The sequence below is a fragment of the Mixophyes fleayi genome, chromosome 4 (genome assembly GCF_038048845.1).
Source record: "Mixophyes fleayi isolate aMixFle1 chromosome 4, aMixFle1.hap1, whole genome shotgun sequence".
In the NCBI taxonomy this organism is placed as follows: domain Eukaryota; kingdom Metazoa; phylum Chordata; class Amphibia; order Anura; family Limnodynastidae; genus Mixophyes; species Mixophyes fleayi.
The window spans coordinates 57,442,910-57,464,202 of NC_134405.1; the positions used below are offsets into that span (position 1 = coordinate 57,442,910).

The 21,293-nt window shown below is 43.2% G+C and overlaps 1 protein-coding gene across 6 annotated transcripts; it reads left to right on the plus strand.

Moving 5' to 3' along the window:
* Positions 1 to 3,666: 3,666 nt before the first annotated feature.
* LZTS1 (leucine zipper tumor suppressor 1) lies at positions 3,667 to 21,293 on the plus strand. 6 transcript variants are annotated; one of them, XM_075207165.1, is made up of 4 exons: positions 3,667 to 3,768; positions 15,708 to 16,184; positions 18,090 to 18,716; positions 19,835 to 21,293. In XM_075207165.1, exons 2-4 carry the CDS (start codon positions 15,819 to 15,821, stop codon positions 20,339 to 20,341), a joined length of 1,500 nt encoding a protein of 499 aa, XP_075063266.1. In that variant the 5' UTR covers positions 3,667 to 3,768; positions 15,708 to 15,818; the 3' UTR covers positions 20,342 to 21,293. The 6 variants fall into 6 exon arrangements, with proteins under 6 accessions (XP_075063266.1, XP_075063271.1, XP_075063269.1 ...); XM_075207170.1 differs by having other exon boundaries at positions 18,090 to 18,650; XM_075207168.1 differs by lacking the exon at positions 3,667 to 3,768 and adding an exon at positions 3,944 to 4,130.

A 21,293-nucleotide genomic window follows, 5' to 3' on the forward strand; every position in this document is an offset into this window, starting at 1 on the left:
TTTTTTTAAGGCACACCTCCAAAATAATTACTGAGCAGTCCTGTTTTAGAAGTAGTTGGGTCAAAAAATTGTAATAAGTATTTAGGTCACGACAAAAATACTTATTTAGTTGTATGCAAAAATGCCCCTCTTCATCCAGAGACACTGCCCTCTCTGCATCCAGGGACACTGCCCCCTTTGCATCCAGACACTCTGCCCCCTCTGCATCCAGGCACTCTGCCCCCTCTGCATCCAGGCACTCTGCCCCCTCTGCATCCAGGCACTCTGCCCCCTGTGTCACACTGTCCCCTCCTCTGCCCTCTGTCACGCTGTCCCCCCTCCTCTGCCCTCTCTCACGCTGCCCCCTCTGCCCTCTGTCACGCTGTCCCCTCTGCCCTCTGTCACGCTGTCCCCCTCCTCTGCCCTCTGTCACGCTGTCCCCCTCCTCTGCCCTCTGTCACGCTGTCCCCTCCTCTGCCCTCTGCCACGCTGTCCCCCTCCTCCACCCCCAGGCACGCTGCCCCCTCTGCAGCCCTCTGCTACTCGCTGTCCCCCTCCGCTGTCACACTGTCCCCCTCCGATGTCACACTGTTCCCCTCCGCTCTCACACTGTCCCCCTCTGCTGCCACCTGTCCCCATCCACTGTCCCCCTCCGCTGTCACCCTGTCACCCTCCGCTTCCACACTGTCCCCCTCCGCTTCCACACTGTCCCCCTCCGCTGCCACACTGTCCCCCTCTGCTTCCACACTGTCCCCCTCCGCTTCCACACTGTCCCCCTCCGCTGCCACACTGTCCCCCTCCGCTTCCACACTGTCCCCCTCCGCTGCCACACTGTCCCCCTCCGCTTCCACACTGTCCTCCGCTGCCACACTGCCCCCCTCCGCTTCCACACTGTCCCCCTCCGCTGCCACACTGTCCCCCTCTGCTTCCACACTGTCCCCCTCCGCTTCCACACTGTCCCCCTCCGCTGCCACACTGTCCCCCTCCGCTTCCACACTGTCCCCCTCTGCTGCCACACTGTCCCCCTCCGCTTCCACACTGTCCCCCTCCACTTCCACACTGTCCCCCTCCGCTGCCACACTGTCCCCCTCCGGTGCCACCATCCTTTTCACTCTGCCCCATGCCAGACATAAAAAAAAAGAGAAGACAGAAACTTACCAATCAGCGCGGCGCCGGGACCCAGCAGCCTCCTCTCTCCCGCAGCTGTCACTAAATATAGACGTCAATGACAGCTGCTGCGGGAGAGAGGAGGCTGCTGGGTCCTGGCGCCGCGCTGATTGGTAAGTTTCTGTCTTCTCTTTTTTTTATGTCTGGCTCGCGGCACCCCAGTGACAGCGCCGCGGCACCCCTGGGAGCCGCGGCGCACACTTTGGGAACCGCCGGCTTAGACTATTTCTAATCAGTGAAAAATTCGGGCGCCGCGCTGATTGGTAAGTTTCTGTCTTCTCTTTTTTTTATGTCTGGCTCGCGGCACCCCAGTGACAGCGCCGTGGCACCCCTGGGAGCCGCGGCGCACACTTTGGGAACCGCCGGCTTAGACTATTTCTAATCAGTGAAAAATTCGGGCTATCACTATAGGTGTCATTATAGAGACTTTCAAACTTTTTTGGGCTTGCCATGAGCATATGATTTCTACAGTTATTCTATAGGTCCAAAACAGTGATTTATGTAAAAACACCACACTAAGTATCATTGCTTTTCTCAGTTATTGAATTTGTATTGATTGGGGGGGGGGGGTCGCCGTGGGAGGGGGGGGGTGGAGGGCTCAGCGATCAAAAGCATTGGTGGTCAGTGGTTAGCAACACACAGCCAATCGCCAGGCTGCCTGTTGCTGTGCAGCAGACAGGAAGCAGGACGTCTTCACTTCCCATCTGCTGATCTGAGGAGAGGAGCGACGCTGGCACAACTACAGGTAAGTGAAGGGGGGAACTGCCCTGCATATCTATAGGGAGGGGGGGAACTGCCCTGCATATCTATAGGGAGGGGGGGGAACTGCCCTGCATATCTATAGGGAGGGGGGGGGAACTGCCCTGCATATCTATAGGGAGGGGGGGGGGAACTGCCCTGCATATCTATAGGGGGGGGGAACTGCCCTGCATATCTATAGGGAGGGGGGGAACTGCCCTGCATATCTATAGGGAGGGGGGGAACTGCCCTGCATATCTATAGGGAGGGGGAGAACTGCCCTGCATATCTATAGGGAGGGGGAACTGCCCTGCATATCTATAGGAAGGGGGGGGGGAACTACCCTGCATATCTATAGGGAGGGGGGGAACTACCCTGCATATCTATAGGGAGGGGGGGAACTACCCTGCATATCTATAGGGAGGGGGGGGGACTACCCTGCATATCTATAGGGAGGGAGAGGGGGGACTGTCATGCATATGTATAGGGAGGGAGAGGGGGACTGTCATACAAATCTATAGGGTGGGAGGGGGGGTGCTGCCATGAAAATCTATAAGGAGGGAGAGAGGTTGATATGTATAAAGGAGGGCAGAGGAGGGGGGCTGATATATGTGACTGGGGGAGTTTTGATGTGACGGGGGGGGGGGATAGCTATAGAGTGGAGGTAAGGAAAATAGCTGCAAGGGGGATGGATGCAGGGTGGGAGGTAAAGAAAATGGCTGCAGCAGGGGTTAAGGAAAATGGCTGTGGGGGGGGGGGGTTGTGGTTCAGGGAAAATGGCTGCAGGGGGTATTTAAAAAATAGAGCAGCTTTGGGGGGCAGAATCTCATGATTGTGTGGTGGTCACATGGGTGGTCTCAGCAATCACTAGAATACTAAATATTAGTGAGATGGGGCTGGTAGAGGTTTGTATTTGATTGACAACAAATATTCAGATATTGCTTATATATGCATGTCCAATGGGGTACTTTTAGCTGGCCATAATGGAGTGTTTTGTTTCAACTAAAGGGCCTAATCATTCAGGGTTTGCATTATAATACATTTTTGCATTTTTAAAACAGGACGCCAACTTTCCAGAAGCCAGCGAGAGGATAACAAAGTTGCAAGAGAGAAGAGCAAGAACAGGTAAGAGACAATGGCACAATCTGTCTAAATTTGAATGCTGGAGAATGCACCTGAACATTTATATTCAGGAGTGTTCCTATACACCTATATATTCGGAGGAGGTGGGGGGCTGCGGCCGTATTAGCCTAGGGCGACCAGAACCCTTAATCAGGCCCTGGTAGTGAATTTCTAGGCTACATTCCTGTGATTATTGGTTCAGTCTACAAAATTGCTGTCTCCACTTTGTGCAAAAGACTGGTGAACTTCAAGGTCTCTGTAGACATTCTAACAATATGATTTTAGAGCACTGATATGCATGGGCGTTTATGGCGTTTTTCTTTCTTTTGTAAATAAGCCTGAATCTGTAGCTGCAGATATGTATCTGGCATTTTATTAACTGTTACTGCTAGTGCTTCAGGGAGAAGAGCATAATAGACTGAGAGATGAGTGCATGATAAAAACGAGTTTGCGACAAATGAAATTATGATGAAATGCAAAACAAATCTGAAGTGAGTGCTGCTAAGTAAGCAGAACAAAGTGAAAAATGTGAGAATATTAGAGTGAGTGTGTGAGGGAGGAAAGGAGAAGCTAAGTGTGTGGGAGTCAGATGGAGTTTTATGCAAATGTTGTCTTTTTCTGTGGCCAATCAGAGAGAAGTTTGAATCCTATTCCAACCCCTCATTGCTTGCCAATTTGGCTACCAGACTATGCTGTCAGTGGATAATCGCATCCTCTGAGCTACTGGTCTGGCCTCTGACCGACGGCTATTAATGGGGGCAGGTGAGTGAAGAGGGCAATGGGACCATGTTCTGCACAGAGGGGGGCAGTGGTGGTCTCAGGCTAAATGCTTTAAACGATATGGAGCAATAGGCTGCTACAGAAATTGGGAATGGTGCTTTGCAGCAATGCTTTCTATAACTGTGTAGAGAATACTCAGTGATGAGACAAGTTCATATGGATGGCTGAAAGAGTAGTAACATTTTCAAGAGGGGACTTTTCAATTGGTGATGCTGCACATGAATCCTAATTATCAACAGTTTAGAGGAGCGATAGTCTGTGAGCGAAAACCTGAGGCTCTGTTCAATGGAAGAGTTAAGAGAGAACTAAATTGAGAAGCTGATGCTCTGCATAGATGAGGAGGAGTAAGTAATGTTCTGCATGCCTGAAGGAGGAGGGAGGGGGGTACTTTTTAAGAAAGAGAGTGGAAGCAGCAACATTCTGAACAGGCAAGAAGGGAGCAACACTCTGCAGGTAGGAAGTAATACTCTGCACGCAGATGGAGATATGAATATTGGAGCAATGCTCTGCATGTCTTAGGAACAGTGTTAGACGACATGTGGGTTTCCGGCTGTAGCAGATCTACAAGTTACAACAGGCGGCTGGCGGGGCATGCTGTGTCTTGTAGTTCCACAACAGCTAGAAAACCACAGGTTGCTTAAGGAATGATATTGTGAAGTATCCTGGTTTGAAGATACCAGTGAGTTCAGTCAACATGTTAAAAGAGAAGGCTTTAATGGAGAAATCAGTGTATAACAGTTGGCCTCTGGCAGGACAGAATGAAATGAATTGATGCTGTGTCTGTATTAGTGGGTATTTTAATTATGCTTTGCATGTTTGTGTTAATGGTAATGGAGTGGTATTTGCAGATATGAAAATGGAGTAATGTTCTGCAGATTTATGCTTAGATCCTAAAAAAAGTGATGTTCTGCAGTACTAATAGAGCAATGCTCTGTAAACCTTTGGCAGTGTAAATGGTCTGCATCAGCAATACATTATCTGTGGGTTCTATTTTTGTATATATGAGAGTGGAATAATATTCTGTATATCTTTTAGTAACTATCTGCTACTCTGCAGATATTAGCATAATGGTTCATAAAATAATGCTGTGGCGTTAGTTAGAGAAGACATCAATGGAGCAATGCTTTGCAGTGTCAATTTGTGGAGTAGGTCTCTGTAAGTGAGAGCGTTAATAATTAAACATATTCTATATCTAGAGGAAACAGTACCATTCAGTAAAGGAGCAAGTGAGGTGCTGACTGCTTGGTAGCGAATGTAAGCCAACATTTCCAGATCTGTTCACAGCCAATTTCCAGTCTGTTCTCCCTCTCTGAAAGAGTAAGGCTGTACAAGCGGAGGGGTTAATTGAGGAATGCTCTGCATGTTATAGGTGGGGAGGGATTAATGGAGTGATATACTGAAGAGCGTTGGAGTCAGGGATCGGTAATGTTCGTGTGGTCTCGGAGAAGGAGAGGTGAGATGTTAATCTAGTATGCGACTCTCACATGGGGACAATTATTGGAGTCATACTTTCTGCTCTGTGGTAGAATAGTATATGTGCTGCTTGGCTGTGGCACGGCAGGGGTTAAAAGAGCAAACTGCTCGCAGGTCCCTGTTTAATGAGCAACTCTCATCAGCATCTGTGCAATTGGTGTCTGGGGGGTGACAATATAACGGGGATATTAAATGCGCATAGTCCATAGTTTTTACAATGACCATTTTATTATAATTGGTGGTTTCAATTAAGCGCATCATTTGGATAATGGCCGTTAAAAAAGAATATAAAAAACTAAAATTAAAGAGTTATATTTTTTGTTTTACAAAAACCGGGGTGTACTGGAAGAGGAGGAAATGATTATATAAATGCAAAAATATATTATTATTATTATTATTATTATTATTAATAAATGTATAGCAATATTTTATCTACAGTTTTCTTGTGATAGAACCCAACCCCAAAATGCTATAAATTGGTATTTAAAAATAATTTTTTTATTACACATTTTGGTTGTTTAGGGATTGTATCTTGAGGGATTTGAAAATGATCTGTTTTTATTCATAACTGAAAGTTTCATTATTATTGCTATGTTTTTTTATTACAGTATTCAGATTTTTGTTTTGCACTGTAACCTTTTCATTTAATTCCAACATTAACATTTTTCCTTACTTTCAGTATACTTAATGTATTGGGCTTGATACAGTCAGCAGCTTAGGGAGACCTTTTAAATGTTGGGGTGTTCTTTTAAATGTGTGGGTCTGTTGCCATAGGATGCTGTCAGGAATTGACATGATCTGGGTAAGTGGCTCCTGTCCCCGATGGTGGCTCCAATCTGACTCATACAGCACAGAGTGTGCGTGGGAGGAACAGCTACCTCTAAGACTATACAGTTGAAAAATCAGGGACGAGACTTTCTTGGGGTTGAACGGAGGAGTGTGTGGGAATGGGCTGCCTGCCTATCTCTGGGATTATTATTACCTCTGAACCGTATGTGTATTAAATGCTTACCAAGTACTCCCTAGTATTGATAAGTGATTAACAAATGTCCCTTTAAATGTATAAATAATATTCACTAAGTACCCCCCAGCTATCTGTAAATGTTTCACAACTACCCCTCTGCTGTGTTAAATGTATGGCAAGTACCCACTTGTGTTATTAAATGCTCACCAAACACCCTTGTAAGAGATGTTCGAATAATCTAAACCAGTTTGAAATTCAATTGAATTTGAACGGTGGAGTTGAACATGATTTTGGACAGGTTTGGTTTTGGTTCAACTGTTGGGGTGGAGGTCTGACTATCACAGGTAAAACACAATGTGGCCATAAGCTTAAACATATGCCTTGCAAACTTTAGAGCCGATTCAACAAACTGGTTCAAGAACCACTTTGAAACAAAATCAGGCATCTCTACCCTTCTAAATATTGAATAAGTTACAGAAGATCAGTTGAACAGAGGTTAATTGAACAAACCATAATATCTCAGAATTCATTCGGGTTGCTTTTCACTCTTCCAATGTATGGATCTTTTTAAAGTCTGGCATCTTGAAAGCACGCACGTCATATCTGTCCATGCTGACAAACAAATGAGGTTTATTTTTAGTCTCACCAAATGCTCAGTCGATCAGTCATTTCACTGTGGCAAATTATTACAATTACCTATATATATATATATATATATATATATATATATATATATATATATATATATATATCAGCAGCATATTACGCAGTGCTTTACAAAGAATGTTTATTCATTCACATCAGTCTCTGCTCAAGTGAGGCTTACAGTTTAAATTCTCTACCACACAACCATTAACCTACCGGTGTATATGTGGGAGGATATTGGAGTACCAGAACGGAACCCACATAAACAAAGGGAGAACCTACAGATTCCACACATATAGTTCGCTGGCCAGAATGGAACTCATGGCCCCAGTATTGTGAGGGAGCCAAAAACTGTGCCACCAAATTAATATATCCCATAGGCTGGGTCGTAACTAGTAATTTACGGGTCCCATAGCAAAACTGTGATGGCGCTCTATACTCATAATCATAATGATCATAATCAGTATCATAATGTCATAGCCCAATATGATGCCTGATCCATCCCCTGTCAGTCTACAATAGGGCAATGTATTAATTGCATTAGTAGCAATCTTGCATATTCATCCTATTTTCCAAACCATACAAGTGCCTGGAGAAATGTTTTATGCAATCATATTATATTTGTATTTTAAGGCACATTTTTGTCTTTGGGACAGGTACCCCTGTGCTGCCAGGCACCATGACAGTCACATACAATGCAATGACTATAGTTATGCCCTAAAGACTTATAAGTTTTCAGAACCAACACTTTACAGAGTATTGATCACAAATGCACGCAGAAGTGTTCATCCCGTGTTAAAATGGCCATAAGTGTTGTAACAGTCTGTTACTCATAATAGATCACTTTTTTTCTCCTTCCAGTGAAAGCAGAGCAGGGCAGCATGCCAAGGACGAATCTTATACCAACAGCAGCCACATAGCCACAGAGGGTCAGGGCTTATTCCCACATCACCCTTTTAACTGTACTGTTAAGTGGTTTGAATATATGCGGTCACAGAAGTAAAGCTTGTTGTCCACGTTGGGGAACAAGTAAACCATTGAAACCATTAATCCTAATGGCAGCCATGGGCATGCTATGCTCGAGAGAAATCTCAAGATATCCAATGGTGCTTTTAGTGAATAATGCTTTTCTGCAGGGCAACCAAGGAATCTACAGAGAAAGTCCCAGGCTATTAGGAATTGTGGGAAACGCAGTGTTTGGAGCTGCGGCCCTTCCTGTTAAAGTTCACCATGTTTCTAACAATAGCCCAAGACTTTTTATTGGTAGATTCCAGTTCTTACCAGTCTTCCGCGTAGTGGAACTCTAAATCCCAGTGTGCCTCTAGAAATAGGTCATGCTGAGACTTGTAGTTCCTCGGCAGCTGAAGAACTACATTTTGCTACTAGTCACCATAAAGCTGATGAACAGATCGGGTCTGATTCATTAAGGAACGTAAAAGCTGATACGTGCGGAATTTTGCATTAAATCACTCTGCGTATGTCCAGAACCAGACTATACGCCAGTGAACGCAGCAACGTCCAATTCACTTTTGAGCGCATATGACCTTTACTACAGCTTATGTGGGAGGGGACCAGGCGAATGCACGTAGTCAGTGTACAGTAAGAGCGTGCCAAGATTGAACCCTCGCAGCAGCGTTTTTTCCTGTTCTATCACTTGCACCAGTTACAGGGCAGGTGTAAGTGGTGAATACTAGTGATGACGGTTGTGTATACAGCTAGAACATGTGTTTGCAATCAGTAGCAACTGTAAAAATTCATTTTATGTACAGTAAACATTCATAACATCCTAATAAATGTATGTTATGTAAAGAAAATAAATATATTTTTTTAGATGTTTTGTCACCAATTTCTATTTTATTAAGAGGTGACATTAATTGAATTTTTTTCTATGCATTTTTTTTTGTGACTTTACTTTCCACATATGTATTGGACATATCCTGCAGTGTATTGTCTGTTAGACCAGAGCAGACCAAGACCCATATTTAACAACAGACGTGTCTTTACATCCGCTCCTTACGTTCGTTAGGCGTGCCTTAATGAACCAGGCGCATCATGATTATCTAACATCTCATGTTATATTCTCCAAACTTAGCATCAACGCTGCTGATAATTCCATTACAACTCCTGCGGCTTAACCCTTTCCCTGCACTTCAACAGAACCTTTTGTCCTGTTCTTTTCAGAAGGCGTCAGACTTCCTGTTGCCACGGAAACTGAGAGTGCGCAGCTTGGAACACTGTGTACAATGTGTGTATTTTTACTGTGGCCTTTGTGATTGACAAACTATTGCATTGTGCTAGATCACAGGATATTATTATTATATGACACAAATGCCTGCTTTTTCATAGTGTTTCTTGCATATTATCCGATCACAAGTTTCAGCATCTCGTGTAACTATTACATGTAAATATATGATTTATAGCAGAATGTAATATGGCATTTTTCCACAGCATAGCAATTCCTATGCTATTGTATACATTTGTGTATACAGCGTCCTGTATACCAATACACTGCTTCCTACAGTATGACAACATAATATCATATAATAATGACATTAACGTTACTTAGGGAACTGTAAAGCTTTTCCATTTGCACAAAAGCCCCAATTTAGTTCTGGGAATTGCCTGCAGAAAATCAACTTAGTCCTTGTCCCATATGGCTCCTGTTTGCATTTCACTTGTGCATACCTCCCAACATTGGGACAAGACCACACCTCCTCCAAAAGGGGGAATCTATACCCCCTCGCCTTAGGGAGTGGGACCAGATTGTTCAACTTCCTGCAAATCAGGACAAATGTGCCAACAGTGGGATAGTCACTTCAAAATGGGACTGTCCCATGAAAATTGGGACAGTTGAGAGTTCTGGTGAAATCCCCTGTTACACATTTCTAAAATCCGAATAAGGGGCCACATAGTATTTCTCAATGATTTGGTGCTTCTTAATTCGCCTCTCCCCTTCTCCAAGAATCAAGATAGATTGACTCTTCCAAAAAGAGTTTGGCGCTTTTTCTAACAATATTAAAATTAGGAACTACTACCATATAAAACCAGTAGTTCTTTAACAACATTTGAAACACTATTCCTTAGAAATACAACTTCCAGACGCCTAATCTCCTTTTTATATTCTGCTCTTTCCATTCTTAACTCCTCCATTAAAAACCCTCACAAAAACAAAGTAGGCAACTGAGACTCTTGAAGGTGGCCCCAGCGACACTACATACTACATGTCGATTTCGATGTCAGCCATGGCACACTACAGCAACACGAAAACTTCAAAAAATTTCCCGTAAAGCAGAGCGTTACTGGCGGAAATCTCGCACCTCTAATGACTTCCTCACATATACTTCTATCTACTGCTCCTATTGAACTGCTCTGGACACTGCAAAACAAACATACTTCCAATCTCTTATCTAAGCTCAGGCTTCTAACCCCAAACGCCGTTTTTAACACATTTAAATCTCTTCTCAATCCTCCCACCCCGAACCCTCCGTCTACTATCAGTGCCCAGGATCTTGCTTCTTAATTCAAGGACAAGATTGATAAGATCAGACTAGACTTGGTATCCTCTTCCTCGACAAGCAATCAGCTCAATTCCTTCGCACTACCCTCTGACACCTCTCTTCATTTGACCCCACAAATGAAGAGGACATTTCTACTTTCTTCTTATCTTACTACTCTTGCTCCTGTCCTCTTGATCCTATTTCCTTGCAAATTGGTAGATTCCTGTCTCCTGTGCTCATTTCACCTCTAACTTAAATCTGTATTCACTCGCCCTCTACTGGCATCTTTCCATCACTATACAAGCACGCAGTGGTTACTCCTATTCCCAAAAAACAAGATTCTGATCCGAATTCTCTCTCAAATTACCGTCCCATCTCTCAGCTCACGTGCCCCTCCAAGCTTCTAGAGAGACTTGCCTGCAGCCGCCTCACACGCTTCCTTTCCGAAAACAACCTGTTGGATCCTCTTCAGTCTGGCTTTCGCTCTCAACACTCCACAGAGACTGCGTTGACTAAGGTTGTTAATGATCTGATCACTGCTAAAACTAAACGCCAATACTCTCTGCTAATTGTCCTGGATCTCTCGGCTGCATTTGACACCGCTGACCACTCCCTTCTCATACAAACACTGCAATCCCTAGGTCTTCAAGACACTGTTCTATCCTGGTTTTCATCCTACCTTTCTAATCGCTCTTTCACTGTTAATTTCTCTGGGGCTACCTCTGCTCCTCTTCCTTTATCAGTTGGAGTACCGCAAGGCTCAGTACTAGGTCCTCTGCTGTTCTCTATCTATAACACATCTCTTGGAAATCTAATAAGTTCCTTTGGATTTCAGTATCATCTCTATGCGGATGATACCCAAATTTATCTATCCTCTCCTGGTCTCTCGACATCTATGTTGTCCCGTGTAACTGACTGTCTTTCTGCCATTTCATCTTGGATGTCCTCTCGCCAACTCAAACTTAATCTTTCTAAAACAAAGTTAATAATATTCCCACCCACCAACAAGAGCATACCTGACATTTTCTATCTCTATTGATAACATGACCATAAATTCCACCCCACAAGCTCGCTGCCTATGTGTAATCCTTGACTCACACCTATCCTTTGTTCCCCACATTGACTCTATATCTAAATCATGTTACATACATCGAAAAAACATTTCCAGAATTCGCACATATCTCATGCAAGACACTGCAAAAACCTTAATTCATGCACTTATCATCTCCCGCATTGACTATTGCAATTCCCTCCTTACTGGTCTTCCCCAAAACAGACTCAAACCCCTACCATCTATTTTGCATGCTGCGGCAAGATTGATTTTCCTTGTAAATCGTTATTCCTCTGTTGAATCACTCTGTATGTCTCTACACTGGTTGCCTGTTTTCTACTGAATCCAATATAAAATACTTTTACTAACCTACAAGGCCATCAACAAAGCTGCACCAACATACATCTCCTCTCTTGTCTCAAAATATCTCCCAACTCGCCAACTCCATTCTGCACAAGATCTGCGTCTCTCATCCACCCTCATTACATTCTCCCATTCCCGGTTACAGGACATTTTTCGGGCTGCACCCACTCTATGGAATTCTCTCCCTCGCACAATAAGACTCTCCTCTGATCTACAAACTTTCAAGCGTTCTCTGAAAACCCACCTCTTCGAACAAGCTTATAATATTCCTCAACCACTCTCTTAACCTCACTACTTTACCCTATTATCACCCGTTACACAATTTCACACAAGACAACTACCCTTTGACCAACATTGTTGTGTGACAGGATCATTTAGCTTATGAGTAAAATGTAGACTTAACCTCATGTATCAAACTCTCATTGTCCCATAGATTGTAAGCTTGCGAGCAGGGCCTTCTCACCTCTTTGTCCTTTTTAGCCAGTTTGTTTATTAGTTTACTATGTTTGTCCCCAATTGTAAAGCGCTACGGAATATGTTAGCGCTAAATAAATAAATGATGATGATAATGAGTGGATGAATATTGGGGACAATATTGTCCGCAGCTGAATCTTTGTTTGAAATCAAGTAAATTCATATAAGCTATTGTCCATTGTAGATTGCAGAAGATATATACATCAAGCTCACATAAATGTTGGAAGCGCTGTTTATCTATTGGCTAATGTATATACATATGGGGGCACTGCCCTATATTATCCAATTTTTGGAGAAACATCAGGAAATTCATCCTCAATTTCACTCATGTAGATGTACCAATTTTGACGAAAAATTTTCATCTCCATTTCCATAGTTAATCAGCTACTTATCCTCAGGACAATTTATTTGGCATATTATCTTAGCAGGCTTCGATTGGAGAGCTCCTGTGCCCCCGTTTTGTTAGATAAATCTGGTAGGGTCACCATATGGGTCTGTGAACAACTTGAGACTACCTTATTAATCAGAGTTCATACTCCAGACTTTAACCTTGATCTATTGTCCTTCTTGAGGTTTATCGATATGAAAGTCCTCTTCTCAATTATAGTGTTCCAGTACTACACCATCTCCCATCCTTTCCAGTCGTCTAAACTCCCCCCACAGACAACTTAGATTATATGTAAATCTATGTTTTCTTCATTGGGAATTGTAAATTTTTCAACGAATAGATTCCTCAAAAGGTTTAAAAAAAAAATAATAATCTGACATTAAGAAAACAATTACAACCATTGTCTTAATTAGACTACAGAATGTGACTGTTGATGTCTTATTCCTTTGTTCCAAAATCAAGGCTTTGGACCCATTTTAATTTCCGACATACAGTCAAGTCCATTAATATTGGGACATCGACACAATTCTCATATTTTGGGCTCTATACACCACCACAATGGATTTGAAATGAAACTAACAAGATGTGCTTTAACTGCAGACTTTTAGCTTTAATTTGAGGGTATTTACATCCAAATCAGGTGAACAGTGTAGGAAGTACAACGGTTTCTATATGTGCCTCACACTTTTTAAGGGACCAAAAGTAATGGGACACTCGATTAAAAACCTATTTCATGGACATGTGTGGGCTATTCCCTCGATATTTCATCATCAATTAAGCAGATAAAAGGTCTGGAGTTGATTCTAGGTGTGACATTTGCATTTGGAATCTGTTGCTGTCGACTCTCAATATGAAATCCAAAGAGCTGTCACTATGAGTGAATCAAGCCATCATTAGGCTGAAAAATCAAAACAAACCCATCAGAGAGATAGCAAAAACTTTAGGTGTGGCCAAATCAACTGTTTGGAACATTCTTAAAAAGAAAGAATGCACCGGAGAGCTCAGCAACATCAAAAGACCCGGAATACCACGGGAAAACAACTGTGGTGGATGACAGAAGAATTTGTTTCCTGGTGAAGAAAAACCCCTTCACAACAGTTGGCCAAATCAAGAACACTCTCCAGGAGGTAGGTGTATATGTATTAAAGTCAACAATCAAGAGAAGACTTCACAAAAGTGAATATAGAGGGTTCCCCACAAGATGTAAACCATTTGTGAGCCACAAAAACAGGAAGACCAGATTAGAGTTTGGCCAACAACATCTAAAAAAGCCATTACAGTTCTGGAACAACATCCTATGGACAGATCAGACAAAGATAAACCTGTACCAGAGTGGTGGGAAGAGAAGAGTATGGAGAAGGAAAGGAACTGCTCATGATCCAAAACATACCACCTCTTCAGTGAAGCATGGTGGTGGTAGTGTCATGGTGTGGGCATGTATGGCTGCCAATGGAATTGGTTCCCTTGTATTTATTGGTGATGTGACTGCTGACAAAAGCAGCAGGATGAATTCTAAAGTGTTTCGGGCAATATTATCTGCTCATATTCAGTCAAATGCTTCAGAACTCATTGGACGATGCTTCACAGTGCAGATGGACAATACTGCAAAAGCAACCAAAGAGTTTTTTAAGGCTAACAAGTGGAATGTTATGCAATGGCCAAGTCAATCACCTGACCTGAATCCGATTGAGCTGCATTTCACTTGATGAAGACAAAACTGAAGGGAAAATGTCCCAAGAACAAGTAGGAACTGAAGACATTTGCACTAGAGGCCTGGCAGAGCATTACCATGGATGAAACCCAGCATCTGGTGATGTCTATGCCTTACAGAATTCAGGCTGTAATTGACTGCAAAGGATTTGCAACAAAGTATTAAAAAGTGAAAGTTTGATGTAGGATTGTTTAGTTTGTCCCATTACTTTTGGTCCCTTAAAAAGTGGGAGGCACATATAGAAACCGTTGTAATTCCTACACTGTTCACCTGATTTGGATGTAAATTCCCTCAAATTAAAGCTGAAAGTCTGCAGTTAAAGCACATCTTGTTTGTTACATTTCAAATCCATTGTGGTGGCGTATAGAGCCCAAAATATTATAATTGTGTCGATGTCCCAATATTTATGGACTTGACTGTATGTGTAGAAATACTCTTTCCATATAAAGTATACCTGGGAGGTGGATAGGCTATCTCATTGAAAGCATAGGCCAAAGTCTGGTTTCCTCCATCTCAGTGAACTGGTAGATTTTATGTCCTCTTACAAGGTGAAAAATCCTTTGCAGCTCTCACCTCTACCCCCTGTTAAAAAGGAAGCCCCTTTACCAACCCTTCAATCACCAACATAATCATATCTTCCCACAAAACAAAGTGTTGTTTCCGCATGTGAGTGCTGAACATTCATGTTCCAAGCCTCCACTAAGCAAGGATCATCCCCTATCCACCGAACTCCAGCCATCAAAGGACACACAATTTTTAATCCCTACAGGTCGGGTTATGTTGGCCCACGTGGACTTCCTGGTAAAATTAGAAGTATTTGCGCAAATATTGAATCAAATAGCATGAGGCACGGTGGCTAGTGGTTAGCCCTTCTGCCTCGCAGCACTGGGGTCATGAGTTCAATTCCCGACCATGGCCTTATCTGTGTGGAGTGTGTATGTTCTCCCCATGTTTTTGTGGGTTTCCTCCGGGTGCTCCGGTTTCCTCCCAAACTTTAAAAACATACTAGTAGGTTAATTGGCTGCTATAAAATTGTCTCTCTCTCTCTGTGTATTAATGGGGCAGGGACTGATGTGAGTTCTCTGTACAGCACTGCGGAATTAGTGGCGCTATATAAATAAATGATGATGATATAATTGTATGTTTTAGTTTCAATGTATTTAATATACGATATTGTGCATGGCAAGGATGTGCATTTTTTTTTTTTTTACCAATTATTAGCTGTATCTCTGTCATTTATTATCATTAAACAGAAAGAAGTTATTTTTATATTATAAGGTATATTATATATGTGACATTGGAAAGTACTACTATATAATAACATATAAAACTTGCTTTACCTCTTCCTCTCTCAGGCACTTTTTATCAAGGAATGGGTGACCCCTGGATATGACCTTTACCCCCCTGCTTTTTCTCTTTGGCTCCTTGCTTAGCAGGCCCCCTTCTCTGTCCATACTGGAGGCACAATGGGTAGTGTGGGCAGCCTCCTCTCTGGGCATGGCTTCAGCAGTAAGCAGGGAAGAGGTTCTCAGCACCGTAGCCGAAAACCACCCCATCTCAAGAAGCTGAGTCGTTGCTCCGATGGCATTCTCCGATTTGGCTTCTCCCAGGATTCAGGACACAACATGGGAGGGGGCTCCAAGATGGGCCGAAGCGAAGACTTCTTCTACATCAAAGTAAGCCAGAAACAACATGTGGGGCCAAGGCAGGAGTATCATGGAGGAGTCACCAACGCTGAGCCAGAAAGTCAACCTGTCCAGGAGTATCCTGTTCCAACGAGCAAGACCTGTAACCAACCCAGTATGATCCATTTTCCCAATCGACTAGAGCTGGTAAGATTGAGATAGTGTAAATGTTGAACTTTGTACCTTCAATTAAAGTTTGTGGTAAAAATATGAGGATTTAATTTCAATAGAACATGGAATGACAATTTAATCTGAACCTTTCATAATCCCAAAATAACCCATTGATTCTCATAGTCCCACTTAGAAAAATGCTAAAATAATTAAAATAAGTCAGAATAAGCAGCATCCATTGGATGATAGTAGAAGAGGAAGTAGAAGAGGAAGAAGAGAGCAAAAGTAAGGAAGATGAGAAGTGAAAGTAATAGATAGGTTACATCCTCAGGATCCGGAGTGTGTTCTGTGAATAAGCGAAATTAAGAGATAAAGATAGGCAAATCATTGCAATGTACCAATTTCAACATATTATGGTAGTGTTGTCCAAGTATTTACATAAAGTGTACACAGTGCCATTAATTGACAGCCCAATATACTTCCAGAGCCACATGTGTAGCCCTCCAACCCCCAAAAGGGCTGCACATTACCCTTAATTTCAAAAATAAATAAAAAAAAAGCCCCAAAAACAACTTTGGCACCCTCATATCTCTAATCACAAAATGCACCTACATGCCCACCTGCTCTAAAAATCCACCACATGCCACTCAGATCTGCCACTTACTTCAAAATAGCCCCACATGCCCTCAGACCCCACTTGTTACAAAATGTTCTCACACGCCTGAAATCTCACATGTACTCCGAAACTACCCCACATGCCCCTCACAAGTCACTCAGACTTCTCCACATGCTCCTCAAATTCTACTCAGACACCTTCACATGCTTCTCAGACCTCCCCACATGCTCCTCACATTCTACTCAGACACCCTCACATGCTTCTCAGACCTCCCCACATGCTCCTCACATTCTACTCAGACACCCTCACATGCTTCTCAGACCTCCTCCACAAGCCCCTCCCACCTGCCCACATTTACCTGCACAACAGGAGCCCGCAGAGGATGTAGGGAGAGCACATAGTGTAGAACACACTGCACTAACTCCTCCTCCTCTGATTGGTCATGCTGTATGACCTCCCTATCATTTGTAGAGGAGGTCACATGACTCAGATACCAGCTGCTGTCATTCAATCTTATTCTCTGGGTTATAACAGGCAGATTAAGAACAGCTTTCACCACTGCAGTATATCATAGATATGTTGCATCCACACGGATCGGCTTGTTTGTGAGCTATACTTTTAGTTCAAGTTACTGTGGATGGATGTTAAGGTGTCCACACACGCTGCATTATTGTAGCTGTGGGCCAATAGCAACCTTTTTGTACATTACATACATAGAAACATACAATTTGATTTCAGAATAAATCATAATACAAGTGCATTAAATCTACCTCTTGTGTGTGCGTTTGATTTTTGTTTGCCTTTTGGGAGGGTGAGTTTTTTTATGTGGGCTTTTTGTTTTTGCCATTTTTTTATAATTTACTTTTCTTAACATTTTATATACATTTCTTAAAAATAGCAATTTGTTTCTGCCATGGATTCTGTAATCAAGTAATCTGGTGGCTCATCTCAAGAGATCAATGGCTGGATCTCGTCTGACCGTGTGTGTGTGGCCAAATGGATCAACTACTTTGTCATTTGGCTCTTGAGTCGCGTTACAGAAACATTCCGTGTGTGGACAGCATGGGGATATCAAGTGAAGAAATGTTAGAGAATGATAGGATATTGGACAATGCAAGTTAGTGTGAAAGTAATTAAAATATTAATAGGCAAACAAATGGCAAGGAAACGGGATGAAGAAAAGCAAGGAATGTGAAAAGAGGGGAGTATTGATTGGCATGTGACTAGTCTGAAGAATTGTTGTACAAATTGATGGTTACACACAATCAATGAATGTAAACGACAGAACATATTAAGTTATTTAATGTTGTCTTTTTCTCACTCAGGAAATGAATGCCCTGCGCCCATCGCCACTGAAGCCTGGAATGCGCAGAAACTCGGCTGTCACATGTTACCCAGCTGCAGAGAGCGGTCCACAACTCTCTCTTTACTACCGACCAGACCGTGCACGGGAGGCAGAGAGCAGGGCTGGGCACTGCGTGGGTGGCATGTCAGAATCCGGCAGGAACTCCATGTCCAGCCTTCCCACTCATCCCAGCAAGTTGGGCACTGCATGCCAGCTGGATGCTTTATTAATGCCAACAGGGCGCTTTGGAGGCAGTGCCCACAACATCACACAGAGTTCCCGAAGCAACATGCTGAGCCTCAGGGCTATGTCTTTGTCAGATGGTGGGAATGCCAATAAAATAATAAACGTCCCCACTAAACCAGGCCCAAGGTCTCCTCCGTCTTGTGAAGAATTGGTAAGAGCAGAGCCTGGAGAAAACACAGATGAAGGTCATAGAGGAGGTATATCCAGGTCCAGGCAGAGTTCACAGAGGGGCCAGAGAGGCCAGCACATGCTACAGATCCAGGTGGCACAGGAGAGGGAATCCATGGAAAGCAAGGTACGAGGGTATGAAAAGGAGAAGAAGATCGCCATTAGTCCATCTCTGGAAGAGACACAGTGGGAGGTGAGACTATAAGGGGCTGTGGAAACAGAGGGCACTTAGGAAAGAAAGGAATAAGTAGAGATTTGAGAGAAAAGATTAAAAATGGGTAAGGTATACGTTGACAAAAGAGGGACATGCCTTTTTTTTTAGCCAAAATCTAAATAGGGATCAGAAACTCTGGCAATACCTAATGAAACAGTGTCATATTCCACAGACTTGTTCTTTATTTGAGAAATCAGAAGAATGGGTTTGAAAAAAACATAGCATGCTATAGTACTCTTAGGGGCATATTCAATTAGCTTTTGGATTCGCGGTAACGCGCGTTGCCGCAAAAAGTGCGCGTTCTTGCAGGTATTATGGTACCGCATTAACGCCGATTTTCGTTCGCAACCCTATGGGCTGCGAACGAAAATCCACGTTATTGCGGTACCGTGTATTACGTTTCGCGGCTGTTCCGGCGCGTTACCGCGAATCCAAAAGCTAATTGAATATGCCCCTTAATGCGTAACACAATGCTCTGGGCCACCAGCGCACTGCCAGGTCCACGCCTACTGTTTGCCTGGTAAAATAAATCAAATCTTTTTTGCGGAGTGGAAATCCCCATGCACCCTTCGGTGTAGTAGTCAATGGCCCTAAAAATTCAATTCCTCGGTGCAAACTTCTGCTAATTTGCAAACGTCGCTATCTTGCTCTGTAACTCTGAACTTTAAAAGAAAAAAAATAGGTGCACTTGCACAAATTCAGAAGAAAGCTAATTCAGATCTGAAACTTGGCCATATTATTATTATTATTATTATTATTATTATCCTTTATTTGCTAGGCGCCACAAGGGTTCCGCAGCGCCGTACACTGCACAAACAGTAGACTATACAGGGTAAGACATTACTGAACAATAAACAATAAATACCAAACTTCAGAGGCTCCAGGCAGGCTAATGCAGTATTGTGCTGTATAAACAATCTACACCGATTATAATAACAGGTAGTAGGAGAACAGTAATGAGTTAAAGATGTTGCGATTGAGGAACAAAATATTTGTTTATGAGGCTAAAGATAATAGATGAGAAAAGTGATAGGTGAGGTAGATGGAATAACTTGGAATAAGAGGCTAGTTTCTAAATTCTCTACTGCTTCCTGCAGGTATGCCAGAAATCAGGGGAGATTGCATCTCTGCGTCAGCAGCTACGGGAGACTCAAGAGGATTCCTCCCTTCGTGCCAGTGAAATTCTCAGTTTGAAAGCCCAACTGCGGGAGACTAAAGGCAGAGCTGAGGCTCAGGAGCAGCGGGCCAGGGAAGCGGAGGAACGACTACGCGTATCAGAGGCAGAGAGGGAAGAGAGGGAAGAAATTGCCCCATCTGAGGCTGAGCTGGAGACCCTCCGTACAGAGCTAGAGGCAGAACGACAGAACAATGAGCAGATGACAGATGTGTTCCAGAGGGAGCGAAAAACGTGGCGAGACGAGAAGGAAAAGGTCATCCGTTACCAGCGCCAGTTGCAGCAAAACTACCTTCATATGTGTCAACGATGTCAGGCCCTAGAGCAAAGGCTGCGGGCTTTGAGTGGAGAGGACCTGGACGACGGGCCCATTATGACTCTGCCTGATATGGAGCTCTCCTTCCAGGACATATTAGCCACAGAGATCTGACCGGGGTAGAAAGGGCAGTGTGAGAGGGCAAATTTAAGTGTGAGTGTATTATTAGCAAGCGAGAATATATGGGGAATGGTAGCAGAGTATGAGTGAGAGGATGAGTGCATTATGTGTACCTTGTGTGTTTGTCTGCTGTGTGCTTTGTACAAAGTGGTTGTATGTTGCCATGTGAGTACACACACACACACACACACACACACACACAGTATATTTTGTGTGTATAAAGAGCCCTACTTATAATGCCCTATGTGGTTCTCATCATTCCCTGGTTATTTTGTGCAAATCACCACAATACCACAACTGGTACATGTGTTGTGGAACTTGTGTCGAACACAATCTGTGTGTGGCTTTGTGCACTAGTAGAAGTACAGACACTCTATGGGGAATTTCAGAGTAGATCATCACCAGGGTAGGGGGCCAATAGAACAGTTCTCAGCTGCAAACTGGCAAAAGAAGGAACAGTTAGTGAAGAGATATCTATGATTGACTGTGGTGCTAATGGAATAATACTGTGCTGGTCTTTCACAGAGGGTGGGGCTTATGAACAACTATCTGGTGGAAGGCGGAGCTAATGGAACATTACTTTTCTGATGTCTGATCATGTTGTTGGGGTTAGTGGATAATAGATGACTCGGTAAGCTGAAGAACACACTGCTGGTCTCTTGCAGGGCAGAAATTTAGAGCATGTCTGTACATCTCATAGCTAAAGATAGATGCACTTTGAGGGAATTAAGTGACTATTGTGATGCTAAGCCTTTGTGAATGTGGGGTGGTGGGGATGTTACACCAAACCCTATTGTTAATATTTGGGGTGGGAGTGTAGGATCAAGAAACTTGGGTTAGGAAGCCATAATTCGTTGTGTCTGGTGCAGCCTGGAAGCTGCTAACTGGGTAACACAATTTGAGATTTGATGTTTATATTATTTAAATAAAGAAATCTCCCAGATTA